Below are 18,062 nucleotides of genomic sequence, written 5' to 3' on the forward strand. Positions count from 1 at the left end.
ATTTCAGTTGGGCTTTGGGTGGGAGGTTTGCCATTTGAGTTAGAAGAAAATGTGTATGATTTTGAAGGTAATAAGGATATTTATTTTAAAATATGGTGTCTAGTTCAGACCATCCACAAAATTCTTCTTTTCTTCCTATGCCATTAACCTTTGATGGAAGAGGTTTAAAGCTCGACATCTTTCTCCTGATCCAAGGCACTGAATACAGAAGAAGTAGAATGACCTATTGAGTTTTAGTTTAATTATATAATCGATGACCAGGAATAAGTATATTTAAAGAACAGCTGATATATTTTGTGGTTAGATTCTGCCTTGAAGTACCTAGGAAGAGAATGTGATTTGCTTATTGAGTTACTTGGAAGAGGTGAGGACAATAGTCGGGGACACTGTAGTTGACAATGTTGTACACAATGCTTAGTTCATTTTCTTTAACACATACGGTTGTAAAATATACTAATTTTGGGGGGTAGGGGACAGGAGAGCATCAGAATAAATAGCTTGGGTTCTGGGCATGGTGGCTTATGCCTGTAATCCCAGCACTTTGGGAGGCCGAAGTGGGCAGATCACTTGAGGCCAGGAGTTTGAAAACAGCCTGGCCAACATGGTGAAACTCAGTTTCTACTAAAAGTACAAAAATTACCCAGGCGTGGTGGCAGGTGCCTGTAATCCAGCTACTCAGGAGACTGAGGCATGATAATCATTTGGGCGTGGCAGGTGGAGGTTACAACAAGTTGAGATTGTACCACTGCATTCCAGCCTGGGCAACAGAGCTAGACTCCAGCCTGGGCAATGGAGTGAGACTGTGTCTCAAAAATAAATAAATAAATAAATAAGAAAGAATAAATAGCTAGCACATGCTGGGCTTAATACCTAGGCGATGGGTTGACAGGTGCAGCAAACCACCGTGGCAGATGTTTATCTGTGTAACAAACCTGCACATCCTGCACATGTATCCTGGAACTTAAAATAAAAATTAAAAAAAGATGCTAATTTTGGTATAATTTTTCTCTCCCTCAGTCTGTCTATCCTAAAAAGCCATACTTAAGTGAATTTAATATATAAAATTTGGAACTTAATAAATTGAAGTGTGTTAGACAGTCTCCTCCTCTCACCAGGGATAGTTCTTTAATTCCATAGTGGAGGCCAATGGTTACCTAGATGTCAGTCTGTTGAAATTGCTTTCGTAGCCATACAAGTTAGGAAATAACTGATCTGCAAATTGTCGAATAAGTAGAGTCTATGGATTGCAAGGAGACCTATCCTGTGCTCCAGGATGTCTGGCAACAGGTGCCTGCATTTCTGTGCTGAGAAGAATGTTGGATCTTTTCTGGACACTGCTGAGAGTGGTGTGATTAGTAATGTCTGCCCTGAGCACAGGAGGTAGCACATAAGCTAGGCATAGACCCTTCTGCCAATGGTAGTGGTTGTTCTTGTTATTTTTATTGTTAATTATTAGTTTTCCACAATTTATTTAGCTTATTTATTATTTTAGGCCATACATTTATCTATAAGACCATAATATTTTAATGGAAAATACACAGCTGAATGTAATATGATATTCTAGTTTTGTTTAGGGTTTTTTTTTTTATTTTTTTTTTTGAGACAGGGTCTTGCTCTGTTGCCTAGGTTGGAGTGCAGTGGCATGATCACAGCTTACTGCAGCCTCAACCTCCCAGGCTCAAGCGATCCTTCCACCTCAGCTCCCCTAGTAGCTGAGACTGCAGGTAGGTGCCATCACACTCGGCTAATTTTTGTGTTTTTTTGTGAGATAAGGTTTCACCATGTTGCTCAGGTTGGCCTCAAAGTCCCTGACTCAATCAATCCACCCGCCTTGGCCTCCCAAAATGCTGGGAGTACTACCGTGAGCCACTGTGCCCAGCCTGGTCTTTTTAAAATAAATATTTTATTTTTTATTTGAAGATGTAGTTTCATATAAGAGCCAAGCGAGATATTGATATTTTATCATACAATTTTCTTTTCTTTTCTTTTTTTTTTTTTTTAGGACGAAGTCTCGCTCTGCTGCCAGGCTGGAGTGCGGTGGCACAATCTCAGCTCACTGCAACCTCTGCCTCCCTGGTTCAAGCAATTATCCTGCCTCAGCTTCCTGAGTAGCTGGGACTATAGGCGTGCACCGCCATGCCCGGCTAATTTTTGTATTTTTAGTAGAGACAGGACAATTTTCAATAAGAGCTTTGTGTTCTACATGGATGAGTTTTGAGAGTGATAGAGATTTAAGTTTTAATATTTGTGATATATTCTTATAAGTGGGAACTAAACATTTATACTTATGTCCATCTACACATGGTCTTTTCTTAAAAATATAATTATTTTATGGTTTTCCCCCATCTTTAGCCTTTAAATAATTATTTTTGTTCATATTGCGTATTTGCTATAGGTATGATACTTATTTATTATCTTTAACAAAGGAATCGAACGTGATCCTTCTTGTGCTTCTAATGTTCTGTTTTCTTATAAACTTTGTTTTGATATTTTTCAGACTATAGTCATGTCTTAGATACTCAGGTCCCAAATCTGCATGTGTTCCTCTTGTTTGTAATCAGCAGTGCTGGTTGGTGTTCCTGGGCACAAATCACAGGGCTGCTCGATGTCACACATTTCCTTGTTTGTGTATTCCCGTGATCAATATCAGCAACAGCACAGGGAATAGATTCTCTTCCACCAGCTCATATTTTTCTTAAAGAGCATGTAGGGGTGTGTGTGTGTGTGTGTGTGTGTGTGTGTATTAATTTCTCGCCTTTTACAGCATAATTCAAAATCTAGGTGACATGTTCCAATAGCCGATAAGCATTTCATAGTGGGGTAGGTCAGGTTTACCGTGTAATCCCTTTGATAATGCCTTCTTTTATAAATACATGAGAGAAGTTACAATTGAGTCCTGCTGAGGAAGTAGATCAATAGGTGGCAAGTTGTTTGACCCTTCGAGTCAGAAAGAGAATTTGGTAAATTGTTAGACAGGTTATTGACTGCCCTTTAGAGAGCCAGGGGTTTGGATTCTGTAACTCCTTTCAGCTGGGGCTTGTATTTCACGTATGAGAGGCCTACATTATCATAATCCATTTTTCGCTTTTATGTTATCTATCAGCAGCTCTCGTAAGTCAGCCTTCTGAAGGGCATTCCCCATTTACGTGCTCTAATTCACTGTCTTTTAAAAAAATTATAAAATTGATGTTTTGCAACCAGAGGCATTATATGTGAGTTGTTTATGGAGGTGCTGCTACACGGAAGAAGATTAGTGGTAGAATTAAGAACAAGATGATGGCTGTGGAAGGAAATTCATGAATAGACATCACATCAATGCTACAGGAAGATAGGCTCAAGAAGCATGTTAGACCCCAAAATCCTGGAAGAATGTCAGGCTTATAGTCATTATAATTATGCCTTTGGCTGATGTTGAATAGTGTTAATGGTACACTACCAAATTTTTACTTAAGTGGCTCGATTAGGCAGAAAATGCCCAGATTGACCCCAATATGTAAAAAAGATATTATCTTAAAATGTCTCTACCTATTAAATGGTGATTGTTCTGGTACTGCTTAAATGGGAAATCTGTGGAAATATGTAGAATTGTTGCATTTATGTTATCATGAGACTTAAAACATTTAATGGGATAATTTCTTCATTTATACAATGTTACACACCTGAAATAATAACCCAATTCGGATTATTTTTGTAAATTATTAATAGCTTATACCATTTCCTAGGACATTTTATTCATTTGAGTTTTTAAAAAATTCTTTTTTATTCAAGGGAAAAAATGTTTCGTTTTTCTTGTTATCTCATAAAATAGGCTGTTTTGCTTTACAGTTCTGAAACTAACAGACAGAATCTTTTATGTGCAATGAAAGTGAGTTTTAAAATCTTCTTATAGGGAATAAAATATGAAGACTAGTGAAGTGAGTATGTGTGTACTCTGTCCTGGAAGAAGTGAGTGAAGGAGGCCCAGGGCTTGGCTTTTGGGGGTTCAGGCCTTTTGCAACTTGGGCTTCCAGTAGGAAAGAAAGAACATTGTAGGAGAGAAACTGCCCAGGTAGCAGAGGCATCTGCAAAAGCCAGTGCCCAACTCCATTCTGTTCTTGCTGCGGCAGCTTGGAGCTGGCTTCAGTTCAGATTTTCTAGGCATTGGAGGAGGTCTTCCTTAAACAAATCTGTTAACATTTTTGTTTTGGGGAGAACACAGCGTCACATAGATGTAAATTCACCAGTTTATATTTCTGCCTGAAGCTGCTGCATCTCGCTGCTCCCCTGGGCCTCCCATGCCAGCAGGAGTAGGCGCGGTCTTGGTCCATCCAATCTTCATCGCTATGCCTGGTTTCTATCCTGTGGTCCTCTGGCTGTTTGTTCCTGTTGTTCCCTCTGCCGGGGAAACCTCTTTGTTTGAGCGTGGGGCTCCTTGGGCTTCTGCAGCTCCGGGCTTTCTCTTCCTGGGGTAGTTGTGGTGGCAGCTTTCTCATGGTGAGCAGGTGATGGCTGACCCCCGTAGGGTTTATCATCATCCTCTCTCTCTCTCTACTTCTGTCTCTCTGCCTCCACCCTACTGACATGCTGTTTCCTTTTCTCACTACTTCTGGGCTTACATGCAGACATCCTCAGTGAAGCTAACTCAGATGGGACAGACGTCCATGAAGAGAGCCAGTGTCACAACAGAGAGAATCGTTCTTTCTTTCTACTACTCTGTTCTCATTCCATATGGTGCACGTGGGCATCATGCTTTTTTCCCACATGGGATCTGTTGGAGGCAGCGTGATGGTCATCAGTGCACACTGCTGTGTCCTAATGGTAGTTTGTAGCCAGGCCTGCTCTGATCTTTCAGACGCCATTTTTGATTGGTGAGTGCCATGATGTACAGGTGTTAAGTGGTTTGAATACCACCCCTGCATGGAGACATGACTAACATCATTGTCACAAATTCCATATTTCGCATATTGGATATCTTTACTCTGTTTGTATTTTATTGCATCACCCAGCAAAAATAGGGAGAGGGTGTTGAAATTTCTCATTATATTGGTGGAATGCCAATTTTCCCATCTTACCAATTTTGCATTCTATGTATTTATATGTATAAGTACGTATTTAAAAAATTTTTTGAGGCTAATATTAGGTACATTTACACTTAGAATAATACTTTTTTGGTGAATTGAACCATTGAACCTTAATCACTACATAGTGTCTCTATTTTTCACACTTTTATTTTATTTTTGTTTTTATTTTTTGATTTTTTTTGAACTGTAAAGATCAAATTTATTTGGAGAAAACAAAAAACCCACAACCCAAAGGATGGGATTTTATATCTCAAGACATCTCCCAGGTAATAAGTCTACAGATTGTAAGTCATTTTCATAGAAGATATTTTTGTACAAATTTTACATGTATTCATGAGTGGGACATTAATCAATCCCTGTTTCCATTTTAACAGGGGGGCAAGGTAGGGCAGAGGGAAAAACAGTTTTGGATACAACCATTTGGAAGGAGAGTAGACATGAAGAGGCAAACCCTAGCTTTTCATTATCTACAATTTTTTTTTCTTTTAAAAAAAAACCCTTTCAATGTTCAATATTTCTTTAAAAGCCCACTTAGCTACTAGCCAATCCACACCAATTATTTAAATTTACTTGGTACACACCTTTGTCCGTGGCTAAATTATGTTCATTATGCCCACTGCTGCAGCACGCATAAACCAACACCCCTACATGGCTGAACAGGGCCTGATCTAGGATTGGTGGGAGAAGGGCTTGCAAATCAAGACCAAGATCGAGGTGTCATTTCTCTGCTAATACTGTCTATGAGGCAGATCCCTACAAAAATGCATATAAAAGCAGGCAAGTTTAGCTACTGTGTTGCAAGAGAAACCAGGACCTTTTTAAATAGTTCTCTTCATTACCATTTATTCTCTCAAGGGAAGCTTAAAAGAAAAAGAAAAATAAAAAAACAACACATTGGTCTGGCCACCTCATAAATCCAACAAGCATTGGTGTGGCATTTCAGTGGAGAAGGAAACTTGGGGGGAAAAACACACCAAGGTTGTAAGAAAGGCTCCCAATTTAACTGTCCCAGTCCCTATTTATCTACCTTTATTCACCACCAAGACCATCCATTATTCTAGAGCACTCTGATCTACAAAAGGGGTCAAAGCATCAGGAGCAGGCAAGGAGTGAGAACCAAAAGACATCAAGAAACTGATTTGCTTGAGAAAAGCAGCGATTCTTCCTTTCACAGCTCTCCATGGCTGAGAGAGAAAATGCCCAAGAGGTCATCTATGTGACCTAGAGACTGCTTTTTGGGAGGTTAAGAGTAGCATGAAGAACTTAAGATGACAACAAGAGTCTAAATTTTTAAAGTTTCAAGGTTTCAACAGAATGTGGATATATTTGAACTTTCAAAAAAGACAGTGTTTAGAAAGGGTAAAACCAGGACACACAAAACATTGGGAGTTACCACGACCCCCAAGTGCTTCCGGCTCCAGGAAATAACCATTCATGTGTTTGCTGGAGGTCACAATTTTCCCCTATTGCCTGGTGCAAAATGACTCATCACCTCCCCAAAGCTTCTTTTCAAACCATGATTTTCCCATTTATTTTAGTCCAATGCAGTCCTATTCTTTATGGCTTGTAGACTCACTCCCAACTACCCCCCTGGGGGGTAAAAAGAAAATGAAGGAATTCCCCCTAGGCTGGCCCCCAAAACTCAAAATTAAATAAGAGGAGGGGCTGGCAGCCTCCTGAAGATTAAAACAGCTTGAGGCTAAATCTACCTTTCCAAGAGTGGAAAATTTATTCAGATAATGTTAGAGAAATCACATATGCCATAATAGGATGAAAACGGAAAGGTAGAAATCTCACATTTTTCCTTATACCTTCCTCCCCTACTGCCCAACCAGATTCCAGATGCTATATCACTGTCATTATCATTTATGCTAAATGGAGACCCCTGGGCACTAATCACACTGGCAACTGTATGGTGACACCACGCATAACAACTTTTCCACTAAAAAGCTGTAGTCTCTTTCTCTCTGGCTATGCTGGTGATTCTCCAGTTAACTTCAACACTTTAAAGGCTGCAGAAGCATGCGAAAGAATTTCATTTTTTTTTTTTTAAAGGCATGAGTTTTACTTTGTCTTGTCTGCATAGAGGTTTGATTTGCTCTCAAATGTTCCAGGGTGGAGAGAAAATAGGAGAAAGCACAGGATGTCAAGGTTTATTCGGTGTAATCTTCTCCCTTGTTTTCATCTTCACCATCAACGGAGAGAGCAGAGTACCTGCTTGCAGAACTGAATTCGGAAGCTGGGTTTTCCTCAGGTTTCTTTGGCTCAGGTGCAGATCTGGAGTCTTGATCCTTTTTGCCATCTTTCCTATCTGACTCCTTCCCGTGGTCTTTGTTTCCTGGGTCTCCTGGACCACAGCTAGAGTTCCCAGTGTGGTCTTTTGGGACATTCATCCCACCTACTTTATTTCATCTTTCCTTGCTGGTCTTTCCTCAGACGGTTGAGCTGGAGTTACCTTTCCCCCACCACTTGTAGGGTGTTGGTGCTCTGTGTCTGAGCTCTGAGATGGGGCAGGAGGATTAGAACCTCACTTCACCCAAGCATTCTCCTTTGGTGGAGGGGCTGGCATTACCTTTAGGGGCTGATCAGGTTTGGGAGATTTAGAAGTTGGAGAGTGACAATCTTTCTTCTTATTGAGTGTTTCATTTTCTAGAGACTTCTCACTCTCTCTTCTTCCTGCATCCTGGTCTGACTGACTTCTGCCGGGTGTGGCGGAGGTCCCAGTCTGCGATGACTCACTTCCTGTCCTCCACCGTTCTGGTTCCTGAGTTTCTTCACTTCGCCAGCTTGAGTGTCTCTCTCCCGAGGCCGTCGTTCTAGTTTTGGCTCATTCAACTGACACTGCAACTTCTCTTGTTCCTTCTGTAGCTGTTCTTCCACTTCTCTTTCTCTAGCAGCGGTATCAACGGGCTTTGCCCCTCCAAAGACAGAAGCAGCTCGACTGGAGTGTGAGGTACTAGCAGAAGAATCATCTCCCTTAGGAGTATTATGAGGCTTTAGATTCAGTTTGGGTCTTTGGGTGGGGACCGTCTATCATCACACCTATAATCATCCCGAGAGTAATTATCTCTGGAGCTGCACGACCCATCATCCCGTCTGTTGTATCGGTCTTCATAGCGGTCCCTGCTTCCTCTGTAGTCATCGTCCCTGCGGTACCCACTGCCAAATATCCTCTGCCACTGCCTATCCAGCAATCATAGCCTCTAGCATAGTCTCTGCTGCCTCGGTCATCATAGCGATCCCTACCGCCATATCGATCCATATCCTGGCATGGGCCATCCGGATACTCATCCCAATACCCATTGCCATACCGGTCTGAATCATAACGATCTCGAAACTTGTCTCCAAAGCTATCATCACCCCTTCTAGGCGGGTGGTCATCAAAGCTGTCTGTGGCAGAACGAGCCCTCCAGTCTGTATCTGTTTTGTCAGAATCCCGATTTCTATCACGGCCAAAAGAATGATCGTCCCTGTCTTTATCCTGTGCTTGATCAGCAACGTCCACTCCAATTCTCCTGTTACCTAGAGACTCTTCACTGAGACTCAGGGCACTGAGCAGGGAATCCAGGTCCTCAAATTCAACACGACCAAAACCTTTCAACTTCTCTGGATTGCTGGGTTCACGTGGTAAACGCACTGCCCTGATACTTAATCCTCTAAAGAATTCCTTAATTGACTCTTCTGTCACATCATAGGGTAGGTTCTGTAGAAAAGCAGTGTAGGGGGGCGATTTGGGAAGAAGGCTGCAGTCGATATTGGGTTCCCGAGCAGCCTGTGGAGCAGTGGGAAGGATTGAACGGTCAATTGCAGGCGCCCTGTACACATTGTTATCATTACTGTGCCAAGTTGTTGAAACACCTCCTTCCAGGTCATCTGTTTCATCAGCCCAGCTGACGGGTTTGAAAACAAAGGTGCTTCCTCCACCAGTCCCCCCATCCTCAGCCAGAAAGTCTGTTAGGGAGATAGTTTTTCCCTTCTTATTCTTCTTTTTTGCTGAGGCTGCCATGTTGGGAGCAGGAAAGCAACACTTTCATTTTAAAAGGCATTTTGTCTCATATTAGTGTAGCTATTTTATAGTGGAATTAAAAAATATGGCAATGTCAATCTTTTAGCTGGCAAGTATTGCCTATTTACATTTTTATGATTATTAAATTGTTTCTTCCAACTGTTAAATTTCTTTTTGTCCTGTTTATTCTATGCTTTTTCTCTCTGTTTTCATTCTTTTTTTTGAAAAAAATTATATTGAGTTAGATTTTTGGTTCTTCTAAAAAATTTGATATTTTACCTTTCGTAGGATTTGAATTTATGTAATCTTATTTCCATTATTTGTGATACTTAAAATGTTATTGCATGTGTTTAAACAAAATCTAAAATTCAATAATCTAACCTTTCTCATGAAGAATAGAAAGATCTTAGAATACTTTAATTCTCATACGCTCTCTCAACTTATTGTCTAGTATTTTAGCTTTGTCTTTAAAAAAAAATCCTACATAGGAGACATTGTTATTATTCCACACAATGTGTGTGTGTGTGTGTGTGTGCCTGTGCATGCCAGTGTGCACATTTATATTTTATTTGCTTGCCACTCTCCTTTTTTGCATTTTAGCTTTTCCTTCTGGAATTATTTTGTTTCTTCCTGACAGTGTATCCTTTATAATAAGTAGCTTCATAGAAGACCTGATGGTGGTAATCTCTCTCAGAGTCTGCTTATTTTTAAATGTTTTATTTCTCATTCTTCTTTTTTTTTTTTTTGAGATGTTTGAGATGGAGTCTCACTCTGTCACCGAGGCTGGAGTGCGGTGGCACAATCTCAGCTTACTGTCACCTCTGCCTTCTCGGTTCAAGCAATTCTCCTGCCTCAACCTCCTGAGTAGCTGGGATTATAGGAGTGTGCTACCATGCCCAGCTAATTTTGAATTTTTAGTAGAGACAGGGTTTTACCACATTGGCCTGGTCTCGAACTCCTGACCTCAGGTGATGTGATCCACCTGCCTTGGCCTCCCAAATTGCTGGGATTACAGGTGTGAACCACTGCACTCGGCCTATTTCTCATTCTTTAAAGATAATTTTGAATGACATAAAACAATCATTGTTGCTACAAAATGGAGTGGTTCAGACTTAGGAGGAATAATTAAAATTACATTTAAATCTTCTATCATCTTCCTGCATCCCTAACAGTTAGTTATGGTCTTGGTCCTCAGGCAAAATGACTTCCTTGGTTAAAATCAGAGTGTGAAACATGGTGCCAAGCAAAGAGATTGGTCTGTCTCCTAACTCAGAGAGGAGGAGCTAAAAAGCCAGTTTCATAATGTGAGGGTTAGAACTTTTGCTTTTTAAATGGTCTTAAAAAATATGACCAGGTATGGAGGCTCATGCCTGTAATCCTAGCACTTTGGAAGGCTGAAGTGGTTGGATTGCTTGAGCCCAGGAGTTCCAGATCCAGCCTGGGCAACATGGTGAAACCCCATCTCAACAAAAAATACAAAAATTAGCCGGGCATGGTGGCAGTTGCCTCTGGTCCCAGCTACTCGGAAGGTTGAGGTGGGAGGATCACCTGAGTCCGGGAGGTCAAGGCTGTGGTGATGTGTGATTCTGCCACTGCACTCCAGCCTAGGTGACAGAGTGAGACTCTATTTGAAATTTTTTTTTAACTATAAAGTTGTATATTTGTTAAAAAAGTAAATAATATGGTAAATGTGTTAGTATACCTCTTCTTTTACGAATGAAAGCTTGTTATGCACAAAGGGGCCTGTGCTGGGGGTCCCCAAGAACATCCTCAAGTTTGATGATTCTCTGGGAGATTTCACAAGACTCAGCATACAGTCCCGCTCATTCATGTGGCCATGATTTGTTACGGTGAAAGGATGCAGAGCAAAATCAGCAAAGGTAAAATGCATGGGGACAGGTCAGGAGGAAACGAGACGCTTGTTCCAGCAGAGCCACACGGGATGCGCTTAACTCCTCCAGCAATGAATTGTGACAACCTACGTCAAACACTGCCAACCAGCGAAGCTCCTTAGAGACTTAGTGCCCGGGGGTGGCAGAGATGGGGAGTGGGTTATCACCAAATTCCAGACACCCACAAAGAAAGCAGGTGTTTAGCTGTTTGTACAAACAGCTTCAGCACAGTGAACCACTCTTGGTGGTTAATGATGGTAGAAAACCCTCCCCAAATTCAAGTTCCCAGAAACCAGAGAAGGGCCATCCTTGTAAGCACGCCTTTCAAACGCTAGTATGCAGCCCCGCCATGTTAACTCATTTTCACGTAGAGCCCATAAGGAAATCATCATATAGCAACAAATTCTTTTGACATCTGAATTCTGCTGTCAGATCCTCTAGTTTGAGTGTAAATGCGACAGTGGTCAGGTAAATGGAAAGCCAGAGAAGGCGGACTTAAGTGCTCAGGAGGGAGAAGATGGGGATGGATATAATTGACTTAGAATATGGCAAAAGATTAAAAGGGCGTCGTGGCTGTTTGATTTCACCAGGAGACAGGAATGAAAACAAAGTTTAGAGATTTGTTAGAGCTAGCAGTCTTAAAATGAGTGGTTGCCTATAATGTTAGAGATTTATATCTATTAAACAAGGTTTATTGACTTCAGCACTGTTGACATTTGCGACAGGATAAGTCTGTCAGGGAGGGGGCTGTACACTGTACTGTAGGATAGCCGCATTCCTGGCCTCTGCCCGCGAGATGTGAGTAGTATTTTCCCCTCCCTACTCACTCCCAAATGTGACAACCAGAAATGTCTACAGACGTTGCCTATTGCCAAATGTCCTCTGAGGACAGTATGAAAACATGGGATTTACAGAAAATAAATCCATGAAGATCTTAGCTTTATATGTCTGAGTTGTTCACTAATATTTCATATTTACAGTAGTTTTCCATTTATAAAACTTTTTTCATCTGATTCCAGCAGCAACTTCATGAGAACCAGGAATATTTTATTCCCTCTATATAGATGAAGGTCGTGAAGCACAGAGGTTAAATTACTTTGCAGGAGAGCAAAGAGAAAGTAGCAGTAGTTAGTAGCCGTAGTATTAATAGTAGTAGTAATAATAATATTATAATTAATGGTAGACATTTTCTTGAGTGCCTACTATGAGCCACAAATGGTTTCAAATGACTTACACGTGTGAATTTTGCAGCAAGCCTGAATTGTGCTATTGTTATGTTTATCTTATAGATGAGAAAGTTGAGGCCAGAGAGTAAGAAGCCTAACCCAAAGGCACACAGATGGAAGGTAGACTAGCCAAGTACAAATCCAGGCACTTTGACTCCTGCGCTCCTATAAGCACTGGATTCTGGATAAAAAGAGAGTGTTTCTGGGTTCTTGCTCTCCCCAGTCATGTTCTTTCTCATTCCCATCTCCATGGAGGTTGCCATTTGCTTATATTGCTTCCTGCATTTTGACGAGCTCTGGTCTAGTGATTTGCATATAACTTTTCCTGTATTTTTAACAACTGAATCTCACAGAGGAAAAAAATTTGAAGTCATCTTTCTGTGACCTAACTTTGCTATTTCAGATGCAGTCTTCTATTATTATCTTGATTCTCCCTCTCTTTATTTTTAATACAGCATTTTATGGAAATCTGGATTTGTTGCAACTGTCAGCTCAGTCTTGATACACACACTTCAGCCAATTCTTGCATAGCTCATCTAAGAGACTTCTGTTTATGATGCTAAACATTTCAGCATGTTCCCCACATCTCTCAACCAGCTCTGAATGCGTTACATGTCATATTTCCACAATTATGTTTTGTTTTCCAGGAAACTTATGAATGTGTCAATTCATCCATTCCTCCCTTTGTTTGTTTGTGTTTTTGTTTTTTTTTTACTTGCTTCCTGTTTCTCTTTGAACATCCATTTCTCATGCCCTGTGTCTTCTTCCTACATTCTTACTCTTAATATGGAGGAGGAAAAAAGTGTTATTTTTCCTCTAGGCCTGGTGGAGAAATCTTCTGTTTTCCTTAAGAATTCTGTTCAAGACAATTTTTTAGGAAGACCTTTCACAACCTTTTAAATGCGGTGTTTGAAAAGGGCTTTAGAACTATTTGTATGGTGCCACCGATTCGTGTTAGATGCTTGACTTCTCTCTTCTATAATCACACGAGGACCATCGGCCCCTCAGTTTATTTCTGTATCTGGTTTTCTTTTCTTTTCTTTTCCTTTTTTGCTGGAGAGGTGGAGTTGTGGGTGAGTAGAAGTCGAGATTGTGACTTCAGAGTAGAGTGTTGTTGGATTAGATTAGATGGACATTACTACATGGACGTGATGTTGAGAAATCCAGTGTTTGATGGGATTTTCAGATGTGTTGAGTTTGAAATTAATTAGGTTCCTACAGATATTGTAATTTTTATTTTCAATATAAGGCAGTATGAGTTGCCATCTCTGTAATTACACTTATTTCTTCTGAGTCTTATGGTCTCAACTCATGAGGCCATCCCACTCTCTCTCAACAGTTAAGCCTTCTTTTTTTTTTTTAAGATCTTATTCTCTTGAATTTTGCTAGTTCTGAATATAATGTGAATCCCCCAATCCTCTTTAATTCATTTTAGTACTCATGACCCCTGGTAGTTTCAGGTATAAATTCCTTCTTTCCCTCAGCATTTATTATTTTGGTTACTAATACTAAACTGAACTTTTTCTCTCCTACATCAAAATTTTGTATACCTTCTTCCTGTTATGCACTTTAGAGAAAGTTATGCTACATATTGATTAACCCACTATTAAAAAAATCATTAAATCTTAGGATTTAAAAAGATAATTGGAAAAGGTACAAAGCATTGTCATCTGTTTCTAGTCCTAGATATCAATGTACATTTGCGTAGTCTGTTAGTAAGTTTGCACTTTGATCATGAGGTTAGCAGGATATTTTTCTAAAAGACAGCAAAAGCTTTTCAATTTTTTTTTCCCCAGAGTATTTTTTCCAGATAGAACTTTGCTTGGTGCTCATACCAAACATATCAAAGTAGTGTTTTATTTATATGCATATATTTTATAAGTTCAAATCTATCACCCTTTCACGTTGCAAAGTCAAATGGTGAGAACAATTTGATTATTTTCCTGAAATGATGCTTCAAACTTAGTGGTATGGGCAGCAAGTGAAGTTCATTACTATCCAAATAGAATTCATTTTTGTCTTGCATGGAGGAAATTTGTGCACACATAGTGAAGAGGTACAAATTGCACACTCCTCCAACAGTTCACTTTTCAATCTCAGGATGCTCTTTAATTAAACAATTAAGCAGAATTTTATTATTTATTTATTTTTGAGATGGAGTCTCACTCTGTCTCCCAGTCTGGAGTGCAGTGGCACAATCTCAGCTCACTGAAACCTCCGCCTCCTGGGTTCCAGCGATTCTCCCGCCTCAGCCTCCCAAGTAGCTGGGATTACAGGTGCATGCCACCATGCCTGGCTATTTTTTTTTGTATTTTTAGTAGAGATGGGGTTTCACCATGTTGGCCAGGCTAGTCTCGAACTCCTGACCTCAAGTGATCCACCTGCCTCGTCCTCCCAAAGTGCTGGCATTACAGGCGTGAGCCACTGTGCCCAACCCAGAATTTTAAATTAAATGTAAATGGCAGAAGAAGGTTGTTCCCCAAAGCATGCCCCCAAACTGAGTGAAACTAGTTAGTATGAAGTTAGTATGAAGGGGATCTTCCAATGGGCTAAAGTTTCTGTAACACATTTGAGAGTGGATTTTAATTACAGTTTAAAAATGGTTAAAATCCATATGTAAAATTTTCAAATTAAACATCATAGATACCTGAAAATCTCAGTGGCAACTTTATCCCACAGAATACATTTTGTAAAACAAAACACAAGAAAACATGCTCAGTTGTTACTATAACTTTAAAATACAGCCATACGTAGTTGCTACATTTTAAAGTTCAGTAAAGTTCAACTTTCCAAGCTGGAACTTGCAAATATTACATAACACATCAGAGTTGTCTGCCCAACTTCCTCTGTCTATTGTCTGGAACATAGTTCAGAAGTAGCACTTGGAAGAGTGTGGCCAACATTGTGTCTTGACTTCAGCATAAGGAGAAAAAAGACCTTACCTGCCAGAACTTACTTGCTTGAATCAATAACTCTGGTATTTACCAACATTTTAAACAAACTTGACTATCTAGAGAAGACGAGGCAGAACTGAGTGCTGTGTGTGAGAAATTATCTCCTGACAGGTCAGCGGTTATACAAGTACAATCATCTTGTATGATTTAGGTTATTTACCTTTATAAACTTCAAAAGCATGACTTCTTTATATCATGGTCTGATAATATCTATTAAGATGACCCTATATTATCAGGAAAAAATATAACTAGGTTTGTTTATACTCTAAGAAGGCAGGAAAATCATGTAAAGGGTTTTGAAGGATGTTAATTAAAATAGTTAAAATGAGTACAGCAGTTATGGGGTTAACTCCAATTACCTGGAACACTGGCTTATATGGGAGGACATTGAATTCCTGAAGAATGCTGGAAAAATGAGACTTGCATGTACATTTTCCTACCATAAATCTGACTCCATGGGAGTTACAATATTTAATCTTTATTTCAGAAGTGCTAGCGTGCTTTGGGTAGGTTTTATCTGCACTGACAAATGATTACTGCATCAGCCTTCTCATGGGACGCCAGGGACAGGGATGCTGAAAAGAACCTTTTACGAGGAGAGTCGAGTTTGAAACAGTGAGGACAGTGAGGACGTTTGAGAAGCCACAGGAAGAGACACATGTGGATACCAGAAAGGAGAGGGGCTAGAGAGGGAGCAGAGGGAACGAGAGGATGTTCTTTGAGGAGCAGCTCTGAGCTCTGTGGCTTTTGTGGCCATGGGGTCACAGTGCTAAAGCTATCTCCTCAGCGCCAGCCAAACATGGGAGCAGTGAGTAGACGGGACGGCAGCTCTGAATCAGTGTTTGAGTCTTTACCCGCACACAGGGAGGAAATGCCATGTCCTCACCACCAGGAGGGTCATCTGTGAACATAAGAGACCACCACGTTTGCACAAATGTGATGCCATGCCTTATAGGACATGGACTCTTTGGGTGGTTGTTCTGTCCCCCTCCATCCCTCCATTTCTTCTGTCCACAAGTATTTATTAAGGTCACACTAGGAGACAGACACTAGTAGGTGCTAGTGATATAGGCAGGAATGTACCCCAGCAAGGGACAAGACAGCCCACCATTCCTGCCACAGGACTTTTGTTGTACTGTGAGGCAGAGGCCTGCCAATAGGAAAAGCCATGAGCGTGATGAGCATTAGCACAGGGGCAGAAAAGTCCATCCGAGGGCCATTCCTGACCCAAACTCGGGAGGCCAGGAGAGCTTCCTGGAGAAAGTGGCATCTAAGGCAAGACCTGAAAAATAAACACAGTTTATAAAAAATGGGAAGTGGGGTGGGAAGAGGGATGGATTATCCAGGAAAGGGGAATAATGTCTCAGGGGAGCAGAGGGAACGAGAAGGGGGAACTCCGGGGACTGAAGTGATCCCTGCAGCAGAAGTTCTCAGTGAGAAGTCTGCAGAGGCCTGGCCATGGGGCCTTGGCAGACAGGAGGCCAGACTTTATTCCAAGATCAACGGGAAGGTTTTACTCAGGGGAGTGACGTGATCAGATTTTCATTTGAGAACATTTGTTCTCAGATGAGAAGGGCAAGACTGGCTGGTGCTGTAGTCACCTAAACGATAAATGTGGCAGACAATTAAAAAATGGAGTCAAGATGGAGACATATACACATATATACGTTTATATAAGTAAATATTTGAGATATATTTGCAGATAAGATCAATAGATTTGGTGAATGAGCGATTGGATGTGTGAGGAATCTAGATTACTCCCAGCTTTCTGACTTGGGCAATGGGGCACTAATATAATAAATGAAAAAGAAGATCCAGGGAGGGGTGGGGTGATGAACAGCTGCGTTTTGGACTGGTGGAGTTGTGCTGGGTATGGAATCTGCAAATGGAAATGCTATTGGATCTGAAACTCAGACTTGGGAGTAGTCAGCTCGCAGAGAGGTCCCAAAGCTGCGGGAATGATGTGATCCCCGGGTGATGGTGTAGACTGAGAAGAGAAGAGATCCCAGGTGAGGACCTTGAGAGGGGGGATGCCCAGACTTAGGGGAGCCGGCAGGAGACAGGAAAGGAACCACTAGAGGGAGCAGCTGAGCCAGGGGTGTGTGTAAACCCGGGGAAAGAACATTTCAAGATGGAGGGAGGCCACCCAAGAGGAGGACTACGAGATGTCTGTTGCTTGTGTCCACAGGAAGTCATTATAATGGGCAAGAGAAGCTTCTAGAAACAGAAGCCAGAAGGCAGTCATAGAGTTGGGGAGTGAGTCTGAGAGGAGACGGGCAGGGACAGTGAGGTGAGGCTTCTTTGTCAGGAAGTTTGGTGGAAGGATGGATGAGCTGGCACTCATGCTGGAAGGGTGTGTGGGGTGGAGGAAGGGCGGAGATTAGGAGAACCTTGAGCATATGTGAAGATGCCCTTAGAAAAGCGAAGCCAATGTTAAGTTGTGAGCCAAGTTCAGGTCCCTCTTCAGCTGTTGCGGAGTGGGGAAAGGGGGGGATGTGCAAAACAATGGGTATGTGTGAAAGTGTTGTTTTGTAGCACAATATTTTAATTATGTCCTTTTAAAAAATTTCTCCACAGACACTACCCAAAGCAGTCCTTCACCACGGTGGCAGATACACCTGAAAATCTTCGCCTGAAGCAGCAAAGTGAATTGCAGAGTCAGGTAACTTCTAGAAGATTTGTTTTGTTCCTTTGGCACTAAAGATTTTTCACAAGGCTGCTCTTCTGAGATTGTTGTCCTCGTCCTGTTCCTGCCGGGTCACCAGCCGGCGTGGAGCCTGAAAGCAGGCCTGTGTGGGAATTCCGGGTAAAAGTGTTGAACATCTGTATTGTTCCCGGTCTTGAATTGTCCTGATAGTCTCAGTTTTGTTATTCATGTTGGACTAGGGCGAGTAATGAGTTCCGGTCAGAGTTGATGTTTCCTA

At 41.2% G+C, this 18,062-nt stretch overlaps 1 protein-coding gene and 1 pseudogene across 1 annotated transcript in view; one reads left to right on the top strand and one right to left on the bottom strand.

Moving 5' to 3' along the window:
• The window catches only part of NEBL (nebulette), a 379,467-nt gene that overhangs the window by 132,193 nt on the left and 229,212 nt on the right, over positions 1-18,062 (top strand). Inside the window, exon 3 of the mRNA XM_025396001.1 lies at positions 17,716-17,800. Coding sequence (XP_025251786.1) covers positions 17,716-17,800 — 85 coding nt within the window. The remainder of the gene's footprint in view (positions 1-17,715; positions 17,801-18,062) is intronic.
• On the bottom strand, positions 7,214-9,066 carry LOC112631228 (annotated as a pseudogene).

Source organism: Theropithecus gelada, chromosome 9 (genome assembly GCF_003255815.1).
Source record: "Theropithecus gelada isolate Dixy chromosome 9, Tgel_1.0, whole genome shotgun sequence".
NCBI classification, from domain to species: domain Eukaryota; kingdom Metazoa; phylum Chordata; class Mammalia; order Primates; family Cercopithecidae; genus Theropithecus; species Theropithecus gelada.